The sequence below is a fragment of the Furipterus horrens genome, unplaced genomic scaffold (assembly GCF_987537825.1).
Source record: "Furipterus horrens unplaced genomic scaffold, mFurHor1.1.pri manual_scaffold_10, whole genome shotgun sequence".
Lineage (NCBI taxonomy): Eukaryota > Metazoa > Chordata > Mammalia > Chiroptera > Furipteridae > Furipterus > Furipterus horrens.
Genome location: NW_028327180.1, coordinates 79,961,189 through 79,981,000, shown reverse-complemented (window position 1 = coordinate 79,981,000; position 19,812 = coordinate 79,961,189). Strand labels below are relative to the sequence as shown.

The window sequence follows — 19,812 nt, the reverse complement described above, 5'->3', positions numbered from 1 at the left end:
AGAATGGCAATTTATGTTTAGCTGAGCAATGGCAGCAAGGAGAGATAAATGCTGACATTCCCGAAGTCAACTTCATTACCTGATTAGTTGGGCTATTTTACGATGCTTAAAGATCTACAAGACTTGGTTTAGACTTAACTCTGACACCTTATTCTGTGGCCAAATTCTATCAAAAAGAAGAGACTTAGATATTCATTCCATTCCCTTTACTGGAGACAGTACATTCTTTTTATTTAACCCCAGGGTGCAACTGAATAAAATCAGCAACTGCTTTAGGAACTATAAAACTTGCTTCCTGTCACTTGCCAGCCTATTTCTAGGGTCTAGGGGGTCCAAACTAAATCTCTCCTTCACTGAGTAGGTGGAAGATATGCTCACAAACATGACCAATTTGGCCTCTTGTCACTACATTTTCCAAGTCATTCCATACTTAGCTCTTCTATTTATCTTACAGAATACAACCTTAAATGTGCAATATTATTTATTACTGAAAAAAAGTCTGCCTCTCCAACACATTGATATATGACATTGAAATGAAATCTATGTTCCACATAATTAGGGAACAGGAGTTACAGGATTTGAAATGCTCTCTCAATTTAAAAACATCACCACAATCTGCCTAAAATCAGTCATTCCCAGTAGATGTTCCTGAGACCCAGAAGCAAACTCCTTGAATTCAAAATACATGAGGCCGTTTTGTCCAATTAAGAACTGGAAAATTAAAATCTTTCCCACCCTGTAAGAGCCCTGTTATTCTACAAAAGGGCTCAAATATATTTTAAAAGTTAATTTACTACAAATCATAGTAATTAAGCTTTAAAGATCTAAAAGGAATACACATTGCACCCTTGAACGTGAATATTCAAGGTGTCAACAAGAAAGTGTCTTAGATCAATTTAATAAATAATGTGGAAATAGTTGCACTAAGCTAAAATACTAAACACACACGTTTTTGACAAACTAATTTCATGTTTCATACATACATACATACATACATACATATATATAAAGCATGTGTACATAGTTTTAAAGTCCAAAGTTGCATACCCTCATACCTAGAAGAGTGCACAGCGCACCTCTCCTCTGCACCATGGGGCATCACGGACTGCAGAGCCCACGAGCTGCTCTGAAGCTGCAGAGTGCTGCCGGCCTCCAGGGCCAGAACGTTCATTTAGAACAGATGCCTTTTGTAGGCGCTTGCTACACAATGCAAGCTCATTCAATAAAGGTAATTTCCCAAAGTTTCTGTCATTAAACACAAAATGATGCTATCTGAGCTAGCTGATTAAACCTTTCTTTAATTAAAGGAAACAATTAAAAACAACAACAGTGAATCTAATAAAGCCACAAGTGTGTCATTCAAAGCGCAGCCAAGATGCCCAGGGACCCACCAGTGCGAGAGCGCCCCACAGCACAGGTGTGTGTGGGCACCTGCACATATTACTCTGGATTGCTTTTACACTGGAGAATTAGTGACGGTCAGTCAACCCCCACAACTCCTCAGAAACTACAGCTGTAAATTTACTGAAGGTACTCATTGCTTTTAAAGTCAGTTCTTGGCTACATGACCAGAAAAAGGTGGCACAGAGGCAAGAAATGGGCTGAACGCTCCCATTTCTAGAAATGGGACTGGACTGGAGAAGCTTGAATCGCCTGGAGGAAAGCCCTCTCCACAGCCCAGCCCAGGCTGGCAAGACTACGATACAACAACTTCATCCATGCAGTCTGTTCATTGGTTGCCTGTGAAGAGTCCAATGGTGCAGGATGCTGCCTCCTGGCGTATAAGTGTGGCCTTAAAGAGCAGTCAACAGAGAAGTTTTAAATAGTTGCTATTTCTAGAATTAGCTATTATTAAGTACAAGTCTCAGTCTAAGTAAAATTTTAGCTACCTGTCAAATTCAGTTTTAAATGGCTGGAGAACACTGAAGACACCTACTGAGGAGGGAGGAATGGTCACCTGTGCTGGAGCAGATAAAGACACAGACAGAACTTCTGAAATGGACTCAAGAGAGGAAGTGGTGTTTCCACAGACCATTACCTTAAAAATTCAATTATTTAGGATAGAACTTTGATCCATTACCCATTACCACCACTGAAAAGCTTGAAAAATTCACTCTCTAAGAATCGACACAGTTTTAGAGAGAGTATCTTAGAGCAGCACCATAAAACATGCAGGAAACTCTGCTTTAACAAAATGCCAGGGTGACCCCAAAAACTCTCCTGCTGCCTCTCAGGACACACAAGACACTAGAGCACCTTGGAACTCAGCGGTGCCCACAGGCTGCTGTTGCTGACCAACTAAAGCTCAGAGGATACATTTTCCATTTCTAGGATATCACTGCAAATGAAGGAATCGGGGTCAGAGAAGTCAGAGAAGGTAAGGTCATATGTCCACTGGATTACCAGTGGCAAGTTCCCTACTGAATAACTACCATGGTCACTGGGAAGTTGTTCTCTTAAGGAAAACTATTCCTAAACATGAAGATTAAGTTAGAAAGATATCAGAGGCGATTTCTCCAAGGGAAAAAAGGTCAACATAACTTGTAAATATCATTCTTGAATGATATGCAAAAACAACGAGGTACAAAACAGTTAAGAAGCTCTATATATATGAAGCCACAGGACAATGAAATGTCTCTAGCTTCATAAATAAGTGTAAAAGAGACTAACACAGAGAGAATCCACTGCACCACTGGGCTTGGAGATTTTCTATCCCTTCTTTCTCATTTCAAATCTTAGCAATCACCTGTAAATAGCAGGATAATCCTTTTTTCTGATTGGAGGGATTCATTTTTCAAATGGGGAGAAGGACAACCTATTATTTGAAGCAGCATTACTCAATAGGTTAGACTAAGTCATGTACCAAAACATTAGCTTTTCTGAAAGAATTAATCTTTATGCGATCCTGAAAGAAGATTTTAAAAGGAGAGAGAATTTAACATTGTTACTGCAGAAAACCAACCGTAAGCGTATGGGTGATCTGGTCCTAGTGTGAAACTTCATTTGTAAACAGTCCAGAGTCTTCATTTAAAGGTAAGATTTATAAGGCACACCAGACATGATAGGGGCACTAAAAACAAGATAGAGGAAATATTTCTCACCTTTGACTCTTATATGCACCTTATGGGAAAAGGTACTTTGATATACAACTCTTAGAGAGCTGGCTTTTTAAGCAATACCCCTAACTCCCACCCCTTCCCAAGAGAGCTCACATTGAACCAAGTTAGATACTTTTCTAGTGTGAATTTTCTGATCCTATCAGAAACATGTATCATTGACAAGGGCCTTCATAATACAAAGGGACTGATTACAAAACAGGTTTAAAAGGAAAAATCCATCATCTCTACATCAGGCATCAGAACTCTTAAGTTGTATAACAGAAGCACACACACCAAAGCTCCAGCCCATTCCTGTATCAGTCACTGCATGCTCCTATCAGAGCATCACAATCTTGTGTGGGAAAAGATATTTTTAATGAGAAATCTGAAGAGATTTTACCCTTTAAACATCAACAATAAAAAAGATATAGGCAGCGACTTTCAAGAGTTTGCTCATCCTTTGCTCAACAGTAACTTACTGTTTCAATTGTCAAATAATTAGTAACAAAAAAGAACACATGGTTTTAGTAAAACCCATAAAGTTCAAGATTGTCCTTTTATGAAACCCTTCATATATGCTTCTCCTAGAAAGTTTGCCTGCTCTCTTCTGTAATGCATTAAATGCAAGTTGTAGTCACCTTGTGATTGTTAGTGTTATTAACACACATTCACAGTTCTTGAAATAATGCATACCAAATCAGACATATTTCATTTTACATCCATGTAGAATGCTATCTTTTCATATTTAAGTGATTTTCATATGTAGAAGAATATCCTTAATACTAAGTATAAATTCTGCATTAATAAAACTGCAGTTAAGATTTGAAATATTATCAGGTAGTAGGTACAGAAAGAACATGTCCATATTTTAGATGAACCAACTATTACTCTTAGAGAAGAGCTACCACAAAAAGATATTATTAGGTAACAAAACTCCCAAAGTATATAAATAAAAATGCCTACATTAAATTTATGCTAAATATTTAACAGGATAAATTTATAGGCAAAAATAACTAAAGTTTTAAACTAGCCCCAATGTGGGAACTTAAAAAAATTAAAATAAATAAATTTTCAATTGGTTAGTTATGAATTAAACTGGAATTTCAATCTTCTTACAGGTAACTGAAACCATCTTATCAATATGCTGCAGATTTCAAAGCATTTAAATAATTTTTCATATCGGGAATATTGAAGGGGTCAACTGACATGACGGCTCTGTGTTGTAAAAACCAGTAACACATGAACAAGGGAGGAGAAAACCATTCCTCATTCTTAGTGTCGCCTAGGTGGCATGTTATGGCAGTCTTCCTTCGTGATGTAACACAGTGTTGTGGAGAAAATCAGAGGCAACGAGAATGTGTTCAGTTCAAGATATCAGCTTGGCATCCTGGCGAAGCCAGTGCAGCCCCTGCCGGGTGTAACGCACTAGGTCTGTCATGATGCTTGCGTTAAAGATGAGAGGGCCCATTACTTTATCCAGTTCAGCAAAGAATTCTAGAAAACCAAAAACACTCATTAAATGAGGTACACTCTTTCTGAGTCACTGCTTAAAAAGTTTTTAGTCTAGACTATAAAGTAGTATTCATAAAGTCGAAAAACACCCTCCTACACTAAAATACCTGTCCCTATCTTAGAACATAATCTCTTTTTTTTTCCTTAGGTCACAAACATTTTAAATGATCGTGAATTAGGTGTTATACACAGAAGCAGAATTCCACTGATGGAAATGATAAACTGTTAGCATGCAGTGAACATTATTAAAATGGACACCTAGTACTACAGTGTGTTATTACTCACAACATTCTCTGTGCACTGTTTTTGTATAAGAAGCATGTTTCCCCATACAAGCCCCTGTGAGGTTAGACACTTAGGACAGCCTGTATCCAACCTTTCTGCTCTAATCATATGCCATGCAATGCTGATAAATCCCATGCTTTAGATAGTAGTGTAAAAATATAAGGGTTGGAAATAAAAGGATTCTCCTCTCCCTATGTGAACAAATACAGGCGATGTGCATGTGAGGCAGGTGTGGAGATGAGGGGGATGTAGTATCCTAACATTGATCCCAGTGCAATGTTGGGAGAAGAGAGAGATGTAGGACTCACACAATAAAGAGCAACTATGCGTGCATAGAGAAAGGGCTCATTCTCATGACAAAGATCTCAGCCTACTCAAACAGGGCGAGAAGTAAGCAAACAGTTGAGGAGAAAGGGGTCTTCTTTACAGAATTCTAGCTAATTAATGTAGAAGGAATAGCAAAATAGAAAATTCCTGATGCATTTTCTATTTCTTAACGGAATAATAAATGTAGGTAATAATCATCAATGGATGCTAAAAGCATACATTTAAGTTTAATAGGGAATCTTACATTAAAAACTGAGCCGGGCTGACACCACATAAGTGAATCAACAGTCAGATTTTATTATCACGAAAAAAGAGATAACCATTGCATGCCTTATACTATGATGTAATAGAAAATCTAGAGTGCCACCTATGAAACGTTCTTATCTAAAATAATAAAATTGAGTCTAATCAAGCCTCAAGATGTAACTATTAGTACGAAGGAAATATACGGGACACAGAAGAGCAAGCTAAATGACACTATGAGAAAACAAGCAGTCAAGTCCAGAATATGACATAGTCTACGGCCCAGTTTCTCCCTGATCTTTAATGGCATGGCCACACAAAGAAGTGGAAGACGGGGAGCTACTTAAGATATCGATCAATCAATGTTTAGATCCTGTCTAAACCAAATGCAACTATTAAAAAGGGGCACATTTTGAGATAATAGGGAAATCTGGTGGTAGACTAGGTATAATAAGATATAAAGGAATTATTGTTAATTTGCATAGTTGTGATAAAGGCATGGTGATCATGTGTTTGAAAAGTCTATCATCTGCCCTGGCCAGTGTTGGTTGGAGCATTGTCTTATGAACCAAAAGATCACAGATTCAATCCCTGGTCAGGGCACATGTCTAGGTTGCGGGTTCAGTCCCCGATCAAGGTGTGTATGAAAGGCAACTGACTGATGTTTCTCCCTCACACTGATGTTTCTCTCCCTCTCTCCCCCTACCTTGCCCTCTCCCTAAAATCAATAAGCCATGTCCTTAGTGACGATTAAAAGAAAAAGAAAAGTCTGTCACCGAAAGATGCATATAAAGTACCCAGGTGAAATGTCATGATTTGGTATTTGCTTTAAAATACTCCAGGGGAAAAGAATGCGGGGTAAGGGAGATGAAACGTGATTAGCAAAATGTTGTGTTACTGAAGCTGAAGCTGAATGAAAGGTACATGGGTTCATTGTATCATGCTGTTTCCTTTAGTCAATTTTGAAAAACTGTCATACAAAAAAGGGGAAAAGGAAAAGGAAAGGAAAGGAAAGGAAAAGGAAAAGAAAAGAGGCTACGAAACTTGCATTAGGGAGAAGAATGGGAAGTAAAGTAGGGGTGACTAAAGAATTTCAGATTTCTAATGGTTTCTGAGCAATACTGACAATATTTAAAATATAAGAAACAAAGTAGGTTTTAAAAACACAACTTTATGTTAGATGTTGGGGTTCCTCTAAATCCTTTCTTCACCATTACCCCTCTTTAGAAATAGAAATCTTTCATTTTCATCTGATTATCTGTTCATACTATAAGTAAACAAATGTACCCTTTGACAAAAGGACATTTGATTGACTAGTGTTTCTCTACAAACAATCTACACACACACACACACATATGCTAATAACATCTACTAAAATAACATGGTATTTATATAGTACTTCTCTGTAAAGTCCTTAAATACTTTATAATTCTCACTGTTCTTAATCTGGAAGACAACAAACTTAAAGTACAAAGTTTCAAGTGATCTAATATTAAAAAATGCTAGAGCCTGGCTGGTAGCTCAGTTGGTTAGAGCATCATCTGGATACACCACGGTTGCAGGTCTGATCCCCGGTCAGGGCACATACAAGAATCAATCAATAAATGCATAATAAGTGGTAACAACAAATCTATGTTTCCTTCTGTCTCTTTCTCCCTTCCTCTCTAAAACAATAAATTTTAAAATTTTAAAAATATTTTAAAAATGCTAGAAAGCTATTCGTTTTGTGGTCTCCTATCACATAAGTATACCTAAAACTCCAGTATGAACATACTTTCTTACAATATCTCATATGTATAAGATGTCTGGATGTGATCCTATGCATATAGACAATTTTACTGTTAACCATCCTAGAACAGAACATATACTTTATTATTTTTATAGTATGAGCTGCGTTTAATATACCAGAACAAAGGTATACTTGTCTTAGACCAAACATTATTTTTAGTTTAGTTTGATCAAGAGTATATAGTGAAAGTCTGACCAAATTTAGTGCATTCAACGTGACTACTGAGCAACAGAGATTGGCAACCTATTATAATTAACTCTAGACTAGATAATAAACTAAAAATGCAGACCAGACACTTACTTAAAACTAGATCATAAAATCTCCTTTTAACAATTCCTCCCCTCAAAATTTCTCCAAAGACCATCCTACCTTTTTGCTCTTTGGAGAGCTGCTCAGCTTGGTCCCAGATTTCTGTGGCATAGAGGAAGTTAGATGTAACCTGCACGTAGCTGGCTGCCATGTGGTGAATTCTGTGCGGAATGGTCACTGAAGAACCGCTTGCTGAAGAACTACTGGCCCCAGAAGAATAATTTCCTGAGTTGCCTGGTGACAACTTTGGAGAAACAGGGGAAGGCATCCCAACAGCTTTGCTACACACAAAGAAACAAAGAGTTTATTCATATGGATATTGTGAACATGAGGAAATCAATGTAACATGGGCTCTTAGGAAGGGCCCAGCTGAAGGTTTTTAAAATTTAAAGGTTCTTTTAAACTTAAAAGGGTTCCCAGAGAAACACAATTTCTTCTAAATAAGTACTTCATTCACTAAAGACAACTGTGAATTATCATTTTATCTGAACTCTTTGTTTTAATAAATGGCAACAGAACAAGAGATGTTCAAAGACTTAATAAGTTAGACTGTCTCATTTCCAGCTCAACACACTTTCGATGGGCATATATTTAGGTACTTTTCAAATTCTTTTGTGAAAAGTTGTGTGGAATTAACAATTTAGCACACACAAAAATTGTGGGTAGTATATGGGAACATCTTATTTTGAAGTCCATAATTTCTGGTACTTTCCTAGTTTAACCAAGTTATTCAGAGCTGACAAAGAGGTACAGCCTTCTCAATCAACTGCAATCATCTCAAGCTTCTGTCAATTAGATAGTTCTTTGAAAACACATGTTGAAAGCTGGCAGGTTCATTTCAGTAGTACTAAAATTTGTGGAAATGCCCAAGACCATAATAAAAGGAAAATCAAACTAAATTTGGAAGGAGGAAACTAGTTGTTAAAAATATTTTTATTTGCACTTTTGGAACTATAAATTTGGTTTAAAAACTACATAAGGGCAAAGACAAAATATCAATGAACTCAAACATGCTAACTGAACAGATAAACTTAAGAAAAAGGTTTCATGGTATTTTCCTCCCTCTGGGAGAAGAGTGGTATGAAAGTGAGATGGAGATGCAGGAGAACCCACCATCGTGCCTCTAGTGTTAACTCTGGCAGTGTCAGGATTTTAGTAAAGATAATCCCACTGTGATAAAACCCAAGTACCTACAGATGTCACCCTCTGAGACGAGTAAAGGTGCAGTAAAAATTGAGACTTCTGCAGGTGAAATGGCCCCTCCTCCCTCTCTAATCTTTTAAAGATTATGTTCATTATTCTATTTCAATTTATAAAAAAGATAAGATATTTTAAAATACTTTTAATTAGAGATAGCTGTAATTTCTTAAAAGGTTATCATCGCACCATTTTCGGAAATTAGACCCTACCCATTCCACCTTTACATAAAAATAAATAAACTTGTCCCAAATAGTATTTTATAGAATAAAATTGACCTACCTTCCTAAGCCAGGTGATGGTGCTTGAGAATTATTGTAAGAATTCTGTGGAGAAAATAGAATGTACTTAACAAAAAAAAATTTTTTTAACTACTTATGGAGTACTAAATATATTCAAGGCACTGAGCCAGAACTGATCTTAAGGAGTCTTGTAAATTTAAAAATCCAAAATGTATGTGTGTGTGTAGGTAAATATGTAATAGAAATAAGCTACAGGTAAGAGCTGGGGTGTTCTAGAAGACTTAAGTGAGAAACAAGAATAAGTAACACTCAGACCAATAAAGAAGAGGGGACAGGTGAGTCATACTCCATATAAAGGCTGCTGAAAAGAGAATGTATGTGACTCATAAAGTTTTCCTGGACCACAGGTTTAGATAAGGAATAAGAGAGAGATGGACCTGGCAGGTCAGGGTAAGAAGCCTGGACTTTATCCTCCAGGCAACGGTAAGCTACTGAAAGATTCCAAGTCATAAATAGGGCAGGATTTGAGGAAGATTTATATGTTGTTATTAAAGAAAAAAAATCATAGAAAGACATTTTAGAAAACTATAATAAGTCTAAGGAAAGAAAGTAGCAAATACAAAAGACCACTTTAAAAGCATAAATCAGGTTTCATAATAAAAATAGCCTACATCTAGTGAGATGTTAAGAGCTACTGAATATGGCTGCATAGGTTCTATAATCAGATATATATGTGCATTTGAAAACTTACCAAGAAACCTCAAACTTATTTGAAAGTTCCCAAACAGTAGCTCCCTCTCTGCACTTGCCATGGTATGTAAAACATGAGGGCACTTTGGAGTGGGGGTAGAAGACTTTACAAACTCGTCTCCCAGCAAATGGATCTTCCGTTTTGGCACTTACCTTCAGGTGCTCCGTCAGTGCCTTTGAGTACTTCAGAGCATTCTCCTTCTTCAGTTTGAATAACCGCAGGTACAGCAAAGACTGGCATCGCAGGCTGGTCAATGGAAAAGGGCAGCTTATTTACAGGACGACACACTCTGGCCTTATCTGCACAGACTGCCTGTGCATTGTGCAAGAGTATAGAACTGGCTCATGTAAGCAGAGCAAGGCATAAGATCGATAACACTGACTCTTAAGCAAAACCAAACACGGTGTTCTTATTACCATACACACCCTAGAAATGACAAAGGGACACAGGACTAGCCTCCTATTTATTGACATTCAAAAATTAAAACCTCACCCACAGGACCCAACATGTAATTGTATTATAACATATGCATTTAAAAATAAATTGCTGAGGGGCAGACTCTCTAGATCAAATTATAAGCAATCTAAAATTAAACAAAAACTAGTAAACTCAACTATAAATATTATAACTCTGAGGTAATATACATAAGTCTTAACATGGCTAACAAGGGCCCTGCATGATGACCACTGCCTACCTCTTTGGTCACTGTCACTTCATTTCTCACTGGTCTTCTTCTGGTTCCTCCCTAGTTTCCAGGTTCTTTGCACGATCCAGTCCTTATACATGTTCCCTCTACCTAAGACTAGGTCTCCCTGTCCTCTGCCCTTACCTTTATATATACTTTTCTTTCAAACTACTCAATATTTGTAGGTATTTGATTAGTTTCTGTCTCCTCACATTAAACACTAGACCCTGTGACAAACAGGACCATGCCAGTTTTATCCACAGCAGCACGTCCAGCTGTTAAACACAGTGCCCAGTGCAGTTAATACCTATAACAAGTGAACAGCTACACCTCCCTGGAATACAAGCAAACAAACCACATTCTTTATTCTGAGCAAGCCAACCGTTTATCCCACAAGGAAAGGCATACTCGTATATGTGAATGGTGAGAGAGGAAACCAAAAAAGGGCCCAGAAAAGTGACCACTTAAGACAATGGAGAGCTCTTATGTGTCCCACTCTACCAAGGCTTTTGTCAAGAGGGCAATGGAACAGAGACTGACAACTATTAAAACCTTTCAACAGGAATCAGAGTTATTTTCTACTTTACCCATCCAGAATAGGTTGAGGACTGAGTTAAGGACCTTTGATTCAAGGATAATTTTCAGAAATGCATACACAGCACACTTTATTGTGGAACTGCCTGTCACTTAGGAGAGATTAGAATACACAACACTTACCAAAGTACTGTAAGTCTTTTATCTGCAGCTGTAGCATCTGGTGCTAAGTAATTCTTTAGCTTCATAGTGTATCTGTGAGTTAAAATAATAAATAAATGACACAAAGTATTTCAACCTGATCTTCTTTCTTAGTCCTCAAAACATTAGAATCTAACCTGCGTAAAGGCAAAAATATGCACTGAAGTATCTAGTTCTCCTTATCCAAAGATAATAAAAGATTAAGCATTCTCTTTAGCTCTATTATATATAGTCATGATGCTTAACGACAGGGACACGTTCGTGTCATTAGGCAATTTCATCACTGTGTGAATATCGTAGAATGCGCTTACTTAAACCGAGACAGCACAGCCTACTGCAGACCTAGGCTGGACGGTATAGCCTACAGCCGATTGCTCCCATGCTACAAGCCTGTATGTTACTGCACAAAACAACACAAGAGTAAATCAAGGGCAAGAGAAAATGATGCAACTAGGAGAAGGGGTAAATGCAAGATGTATGAGGCAGCTGCCCGCATAACGTGGCATACTGTTTTACAGTAAACATTTCATATGTTAAACGGGAAGAGTACATTTTAAAATAATGATAACAAGTATAGCAAACACACAAACCAGTATTATGTACTGTACATAACTGTATGAGACGGGCAGTGCATTAGGTTTGTTTACACCAGCATCACTACAAACAAAGCTTTGCGCTATGACATTACCACAGATCCACTATACTAGGAGACAGGAATTTTTCAGTTCCACTATAATCTTATGGGACTGTCATATATATGTATGTGGTCTGCTGTTGACCAAAATGTTGTTACGGAGTGCATGATTGTTTAGTTTTATCATTCCCTTCCTAGACAGACCAGAGAAATAATATTGCCAATGATGTGGCAAGTTTTCCCACTTACTTAATGAGCTCCACTGTCTCTGAATACATGGGGAATGGAGATTTGGATTCCTGAGCATTTTTCTCTAATGCATTCCCACATTCAATGAAAGATACCACAGCATCAAGATAGTATACAGCTTTCTCAAACCTGTCAGACTGAAGAAAGGAGAAAAAATGTAATTAGAGCTGCACTAATATAGCTTGGAAACAATAAGTGAAGATTTAGTTAACTTGATTAACTATATAAATGTGAAGAGAATATTTACATACCAATGCATCTGCATTATGCTTTAGCTTTTTTGCTTCTTGTAAATAATGGTCTGCTGAGTAATTTCTGCAATGCAAATTTTTATTTTAAATAATGTGATAAATATTTTTCATAAATGACACTTGTTCATTTTAGTCTCTAGCATCTCTTAAGTTTTAATGTCCTCAAGACAATGAGCTATTACTAAAACATTTGATTCAGTTTTTGTCTGATAAATGTTTACATTGGGTTAAGAACATACATAGTTCTGGCCAACTCATGGCAAAAATTTTCTACTTAGAAACAGAAATCAAGCGCCCTAGTATTAAATACTAATTTACCCAAGATATTTGAGAAATTTAGAGTAAATAAAAGATTAAATAGGAGGAATAATCTTTTATCCAAATGGAGGGGAAAATCAACATTACTCTTACATATCTGAGAACACCCCTCTTTTAAACAATGAGAGCAGCAGCAGGAAGGTTGCACAGGAAGACATGTCATTCACATTCCCCATAAGAGTCACTGAGATAAGTCAAAGGAGCGATACTTGGGGCTAGTGGGTACCTTTCAAATTAAAATCTGATTATTCTGTAAATTACAACACAAGTACGAATTCTAGTAATTGATAGAAATGAAAATGAGTTTCTTATATGCTGACTGGTATGATTTCCTGAATGCATAAAACACCTTATTAAGCTCACCTGTCATCAAAGGCAAGCTTTGTTCTCCGAGGCTTAGAAGCTTCAGGGATTGGTGTAGATGGAGGACAGTTAGAGGAGCTGTTTGAAGCCTTTTCCTGACAAAGAAAATATATATAACTATGTTTAAAATTGTGAGATTAAAGTTAAACTAAAAATATTTCCTAAGCCACTAGTAAAAGCAAAACAAAACTCCACTGACTTCAGTAATCTTCTTGTTACAAAATTTAAAATTTTCAGATTCTAAACATCTTTTTTACACATTAAGTCCATTTTAAATAATCAAAATTTTTCATTCTAATATTAGGGATCTACTATGTGCCAGGCACTGACTGAGGAGCACTTGTGGAGACATAGTACACAGCCCTGACCAGTGTGGCTCAGTTGGTTGGATGTCATCCCGCAAAGTGAAAGGCCACTAGTTCAATTCCCCATCAGGGTACATGCCTGGGTTGTGGGGATCCCTGATTGCAGCATGTGCAAGAGGCAACCAAGAAAAACAGTAATAATAATATCTGACATTTACTATGTGCTTACCTATTGCCATGCACTGTTAATTAAGTACTTAGCACAGTCATTACTCCTTCAACAATCCTATGAAATATGTACTGCTAATAGGATAGAATAAGCAGCAGTCTCAAGGAGGTTAAGTAATTTGCCCCAAGTTCAAACAACTTTTAAGTGGCATTCCTGGAATTTGGGTTTTAAATCCAGATCTGTCAGATTTCAAAAGGCTAGCCACTTTCTTAAACTTTATTTTGCTTCCTATCAACATAGCCCTGTAATGCCAGGGCTATGACTGCATCCCCATCCAACCCTATCTTTAATAAAATGAATATACACTTTCCATAATAAAACATCATAAATAAGTAGAGTTTAGCCTACAAATGCATGAATGTTTCAAAATCAGAAAACCCAGTAATAAATAATTTTACTACTGGTGCTTAAAATCCATTTAAAAGGAATCATGTTAACCATTTCCTTTCTTTTCTTGTATGATGAGCTCTTCATTTCCACTCATTACAGCTTACTTCAAGGAATGAAAAAAAAGTCCTAAGATTTGATAAAATCCTAAGCTCTTCATAGTAAAGTTTGCATGTTTATGAAATGGATTCCTGAATATTATATTGCAACGTAACATAATATTATTAGGATAGCTCTTATAGTGCCTAACTTTAGATTTATTGACGGAAAACTGAAGTTTCTGAAAAATAAATAAAAAAAATTTCCAGATATTTCAATACCTTATTATATAAAAATTGTATGTGTGTGATATAGAAAATCACTATGTGGTGATGGATGTTAACTACTTATTGTAGTGATTATTTCACAAAATATACATATATCAAATCATTATGTTGTACATGTGAAACTGATGTTATGTATGAAGTGTATCTCAATGTAAAAAAATGACAGAACTACAAAAAATAAATAAATCCTGTATACTTGTGGAAATAACTTCTCCCAGCAGATATTAATAGAACAACAAACTGACAAAATGTCAGTCAGGACAAAGGTTTGAAAACATGATTAATCTAATTAAATTTATGGTATATTATAGAATACACATTCTTTTAAAACAAATATGAAATTTTAAAAATCTTCCATATACTTTATAGGAATAAAGCACATCTTAACAAATTTTAAGGTTACTACCATGCACACCACTCTGTAGCTCCAATGCAATTAAGATAGAAAGACTAACCAAAAGATAACTGAAAACCTCTGTATGTTTGGAAACTGAGTAACACACTTTTAAATAACTTGTTGGTCAAAGATGAAATAAAATGGAAATTAGAAAACATTTTAAACTGCATTATAAAAACATTATGTACCAAATTGTGTGCAATGCAGCTAAAGCAGTATTTAGTGGGAAATCTATAGTCTAACTGCTTATAGTAGAGAAAGAAGAAAGGATTAAAATTAATTTAAAAATTAATGAAATATCCATCTCTAAAAGTTAGCAAAACAAACAAAATGAATAAGAAAGGAAATTATAAAGAGTATAAATTAATGAAACAGAAAACAAACTACAGAGAATCAACAAAAACAAAGGCTGTTTTTTTGAAGACAAGTAAAATTGATAAACTTCTGATGAGAATCATAAAGGAAAAAACAGAGATGGCACACAGCTAATATTAAGAATATAAGAGGAATATAAGTAGAGATGTTACAGATATTAAAAGCATAGTACAACACTATAATGAACAGCTCTCTGCCATTTTCACAAATTTGAAAATATGAGCAAATATCTAGAAAAACAAAATAAAAATTATATGTAATTTTGGTTTGCCTTATTAGTTGATCATTCTTTTAGTTGATAAAAGAAATAGCATATTTTCTAACTACATCGACGATTCTTCTTTACCCCTGACTGGGTAGCTCAGTTAGTTAGAGCATTGTCCTAATGCATTAACGTTGTGGGTTTGAGCCCCAAGTCAAGGCATATAAAGGAATCAACCAGTGAACGCTAGAACAACCAAGTGATGTTTCCTTTCTCTCTTCTTTCCTCTTTCTCTCTAATCAATAAGAAAAAATATTTTCTTTAATAAATCCATATATAACTGTTTCAACTGGAAATTGCCAAGACTAACAGTAATAATTTTAACAACTGGTAAATGCCATAAGATCTTGAAATTAAAGTGATTAGGGTCGCTATTTTATAGTTTGTTGATAACAACAGAGTACCAAATAACTACATTAGATCCAACAAATATTTCCTGATTACTTGTTAAGTTCAATGCTGAATAAAATACAAAACAAGTAAGATACAAATCCCTGCTTTCAAGAAGCTGACAACCAATGAGGAAGAGAACGGGCAGTGAGTTTTATCTGCAAAATAACAGAAGCCAAATAAGCAGGTGAGCTTATTCAATAAGTGTTTAAGAAGAAGAAAAAGATAATAGGTTTCAAGAACTAAGCATACAGGCCTCAAATTCCTACAGTTAAAGGATGGGAAATGGAGAAAGAGCCAGTGAGCAGGAAGTAGAGATCTGGAGCAGTGAAGGAAGCCAACAGGACTCCCAGGTTCCCTGAGGACACCACGAGGGTGCCAGCTGGAGAAACCCTTCTGTGTATCTCCATTTGAGATGTTCACAATTAAAATTACCTGAATTTAAAAGGCTTAATTACCACATTTAATAAGCACGATTAACTGCCTTCAACAGTCTCATTTTTCAACTTTCAAACCTTTCCTTATTTAAGATACAAATAATAATGCAGTGAATTATATTCTATGATATCTACGTATTTTCTTAACTTTGTCAGAGAATTTGCTCCTGGTTCAGAACATTTAGAAAGCAATGCAAATAACCTGGTAAAATAAACTGGGGGTGAGAGATCAAAGAAGGTTTTTCTAGGCTGCACTAATTTCCATCTACATGCATTAAGAATATTCCCCTACATATGATCATGTTCTAGGAATAGTTCCAGTGTTAGCTGAGTTAAAGAATTTTTTTTCTTCATGAATCAAAGCCAAACAGTTGCTCTGTCACTTTATGTAATATAACTTGCTTGTAAAATCCATTTTTAAAAAGTCCGAAGCCAATTTCAAACCATAGAGAAGCAACTGGAGCTATTTATAATTAGCTCATAATCAACTGTTTATCCATAACCAACTTTTCCAGCTGACTTGCTGCTTTCTGGTCTCAGACCACTGCATAGGTTTATTATCAAGAACATGACATTTTGAGAGTAAAAATGCACAGGCTTATAAATTTAACCCTTTGAGTGCCAATGTCGCTGTGAGTGATGCTGACAAATTTTCACAAAAGTGCCACCGTCGCTCCCAGCAACTCTTTTTCGATAGCTATAAATGTAAATAACAATGGAATAATTCATATTTTATGTTTTGTTCCTTTTTTTGTACCTCAGATTATATATTAATTTTTCTCAGGTTGATCCCAATTTCGAGTTACGCACGGCACTCAAAGGGTTAATGAAATGTTTACACATTTTCAAAGCACGGGTGTCACACTGGAAAAGTCACATGGCAATGAAATTGATTTTCGAAAGACTCAGGCCCCCAAGTGTCTTACCTTGACCTCCTTAGAGCTACTGGAAGTCTTCCCTTCAGTCTTCTTCTGCTTTGACATAGAGGAACTGCTTTTGCTGCTGCCGCTATTCTCCTTATTGCTGTTATTAGTTGACTTTAAGGAAGAAGACTGACTAATAGTCCTCTTCCGAGAGCCATGCTCTGTTTTTGGATCTTTTGAAGGAACAGGCCCAGCAGGGGAAGGCAACAAATCCTTTTCCTTTGACACACTCTGTTTAGATGACCTGCCAAATCAAAGGAACGCCCTTATTTCCCCACATAGTCATAGGGCTGGATGGAGTTTATTCGTTTTTCTTTGCCTGCTTTCAAACTTGTTTTTCCTTATAAGATTACTAGAACATATGATTTCTGCAAAACAAAGCTGTAAATTTCATGAGGGCATGCATCTTGCCTGGTTCTTCCCCCTATGGTTGTATACACAGGGCCTTTCCCTTGGTCTGCCGTACAATAAGTATTCAATAAATACTGTCTGAATAACCAAACAAAAAGACGAATGATGAATGAAGATACTAATGCTCACAAATTAGTAATTAGTCCCTTGGAAGTTACAGATAAGCTTGTCATCTAGGCAGAAAATAGTAAAGCCTTACTTTAATTCTTATCCTATACTTACCCCTAGTCGACTAAAAAAACGAGCAGAAGATGTGACTGAACCTTAAATGCTTTCCATCCCTATTAGCTAAAAGCAAAAGCTCCCACTATTTGGTATATGTATGTGTGTGTGTATATATATATATGACATATACTTGCTAAAAGACATTCTAAGAGCATGTTAGAAAGTACCCAAGAGCAAAGGGCATACATGTTAACATGCATGTAACATGTTTTTGGAACATACTCTCTATTGCTGGATGGCTTGTGGCTTGCAGAATTCTTGTCCTCTGTTTTGGGTTTCTTGCTCTCAGTGGCTCGGTTATCATCTTCATTCTGGGTAAAAAACAGAAAGAGAGCTGCTAGGTTTGAACTTTATTCATTTAATTTTAGTTTCCAGAACTAGGCACCCCCAAACAGTTTATCCATGATAGGCTTCTGCAAGAAGACAAATGTGAAGTAAAATAATTCATTTAACCAATGTTCAGTGAATTAGGTTTTAAGGCTCAGTAGAAGTCTCCTATTTTAGATAAACAGAACCGAAATATTAAAACAAATTTCCTGTAGTCTTTTAAATGGCATTTTTTCAGACTAGTGATTTCAGGGGGAGGGAAATGAAATTATAATTAAGATATAATTCACATACCATAAAATTCACTATTTAAAAGTACACAGTTCAATGGCCCTTAGTATATTTACAAGCTGTGCAACCAATTTTAGAATATTTTCGTCATCTCAAAAAGACACCCTGTGCCCATTTGCAGTCACTACCCATTTTCTATATCCCCAGACACTAGCAATTTTTAATCTATACTCTGTCTTTATGAATTTGCCTATTGTAGACATTTCATATAAATGGAATCATATAGTATGGGTGGCGTTTTGTGTTTGGCTCCCTTCACTTAGCACAACATTTTAAAAGTCATCCATGTGGTAGCAGGTATCAGTACTTCATTTCCTTTTATGGCTGAATATACATATGTAGTGCATTGTATGGATATACCACATTTTATTTATCCACGCTGATGGCCATCCTGCTAAGAACATTCAAGTACAAGTTATGCTTTCATTTCTCTTGGGGGATGGCTGTCTCTCTCTCTCTCTCTCTCTCTCTCTCTCTCTCTCTCTCTCTCTCTCTCTCTCTCTCTCACACACACACACACACCCCTACACTTAGGAGTGGAATATCTGGGACATAAGATAATGCTGTAACTTTCTGAGGAACTGCTACGCTGTTCCAAAGCTGCTACATCATTTTACATGCCCACCAGCACTGCTGAAAATTCCAATTCATCTACACCTTCAACACTAGCTACTGTCCATCTTTTTTATTATAAGCCAAGCCTAATAATTTTTGAAAACCTTTTTTGGCTAAAACAAAACTTATGAGCACATCTATAATTGCCAACGCTACTTTCCTGGGTGAATCTAAGTTTTCCTATCTGATATTTGCTTTAAATATCAGGGCACAGGACTGCAAGAATTTTTAAAACATGCAATACCTGACTATTTAATCAGAGCACTGACCTCTTTTCCCTTAGACTGTCAAATAAAAGAATGATAATAGTCAACACAACAACAGCCACCTGGTGTGAATGATTCAAAATTATACCTTTTTTTTTTCTGGTCATATTGGCAAAAAAAATAACTAACTTTTGGTGTGCCGCCAAATTTTCTTAATTAACTTGTGTCCCATGAGATGAAAATGGTTGAAAATCGCTGCCCTACGCAAATGGTTAAAAATGAACACATGAGAACAAGGAAATCTACATCCCTCATTACCCTTGGCTGGGCCTCTTGTCAGTATCATCTGCTTTATCTTAAGGAATTGCCCAACATTTAATTTCACCAAAGCCACCAATCTCAAAAATCATCACTAAGTTTCCTGGTGTTATATTATTTTATAAAATCAAAATCTGACTTACAAGTATTGCTACAGAAAACTTGGGAGGAATATATCCAGTGAGATGTAAGGGAGGGGAGGAGATATGGGGCACTTCTTTTAGAGGAAGGGGATATTTCCTAATAAGTAATATCTTTTTAAACAAAAGAGTAAAAAGGACCTTCATTTTCTCTATTTTAAACATTTGAAATCTTATAAAGAACATGTAATACTTGTTAAGCACAAAAGGACCATCTTTTTATTCCATACCTTAGTTTTCTGAAGAGCAGAGCCTATCAT

The 19,812-nt window shown here is 36.2% G+C and overlaps 1 protein-coding gene across 1 annotated transcript in view; it reads right to left on the bottom strand.

Annotated features, from left to right (window-relative positions):
* Nucleotides 1-1,962: 1,962 nt before the first annotated feature.
* AFF4 (ALF transcription elongation factor 4) overlaps nucleotides 1,963-19,812 on the bottom strand; it is a 69,405-nt gene continuing 51,555 nt past the window's right edge. Inside the window, exons 12-21 of the mRNA XM_090288344.1 lie at nucleotides 17,878-17,966; nucleotides 17,023-17,263; nucleotides 12,989-13,083; nucleotides 12,308-12,371; nucleotides 12,057-12,193; nucleotides 11,156-11,227; nucleotides 9,906-9,999; nucleotides 9,043-9,086; nucleotides 7,624-7,844; nucleotides 1,963-4,592 (exon numbers count right to left, since the gene is read on the bottom strand). Of these exons, the coding sequence (XP_090144470.1) occupies nucleotides 4,465-4,592; nucleotides 7,624-7,844; nucleotides 9,043-9,086; nucleotides 9,906-9,999; nucleotides 11,156-11,227; nucleotides 12,057-12,193; nucleotides 12,308-12,371; nucleotides 12,989-13,083; nucleotides 17,023-17,263; nucleotides 17,878-17,966 (1,185 nt within the window). The 3' untranslated portion in view covers nucleotides 1,963-4,464. The remainder of the gene's footprint in view (nucleotides 4,593-7,623; nucleotides 7,845-9,042; nucleotides 9,087-9,905; nucleotides 10,000-11,155; nucleotides 11,228-12,056; nucleotides 12,194-12,307; nucleotides 12,372-12,988; nucleotides 13,084-17,022; nucleotides 17,264-17,877; nucleotides 17,967-19,812) is intronic.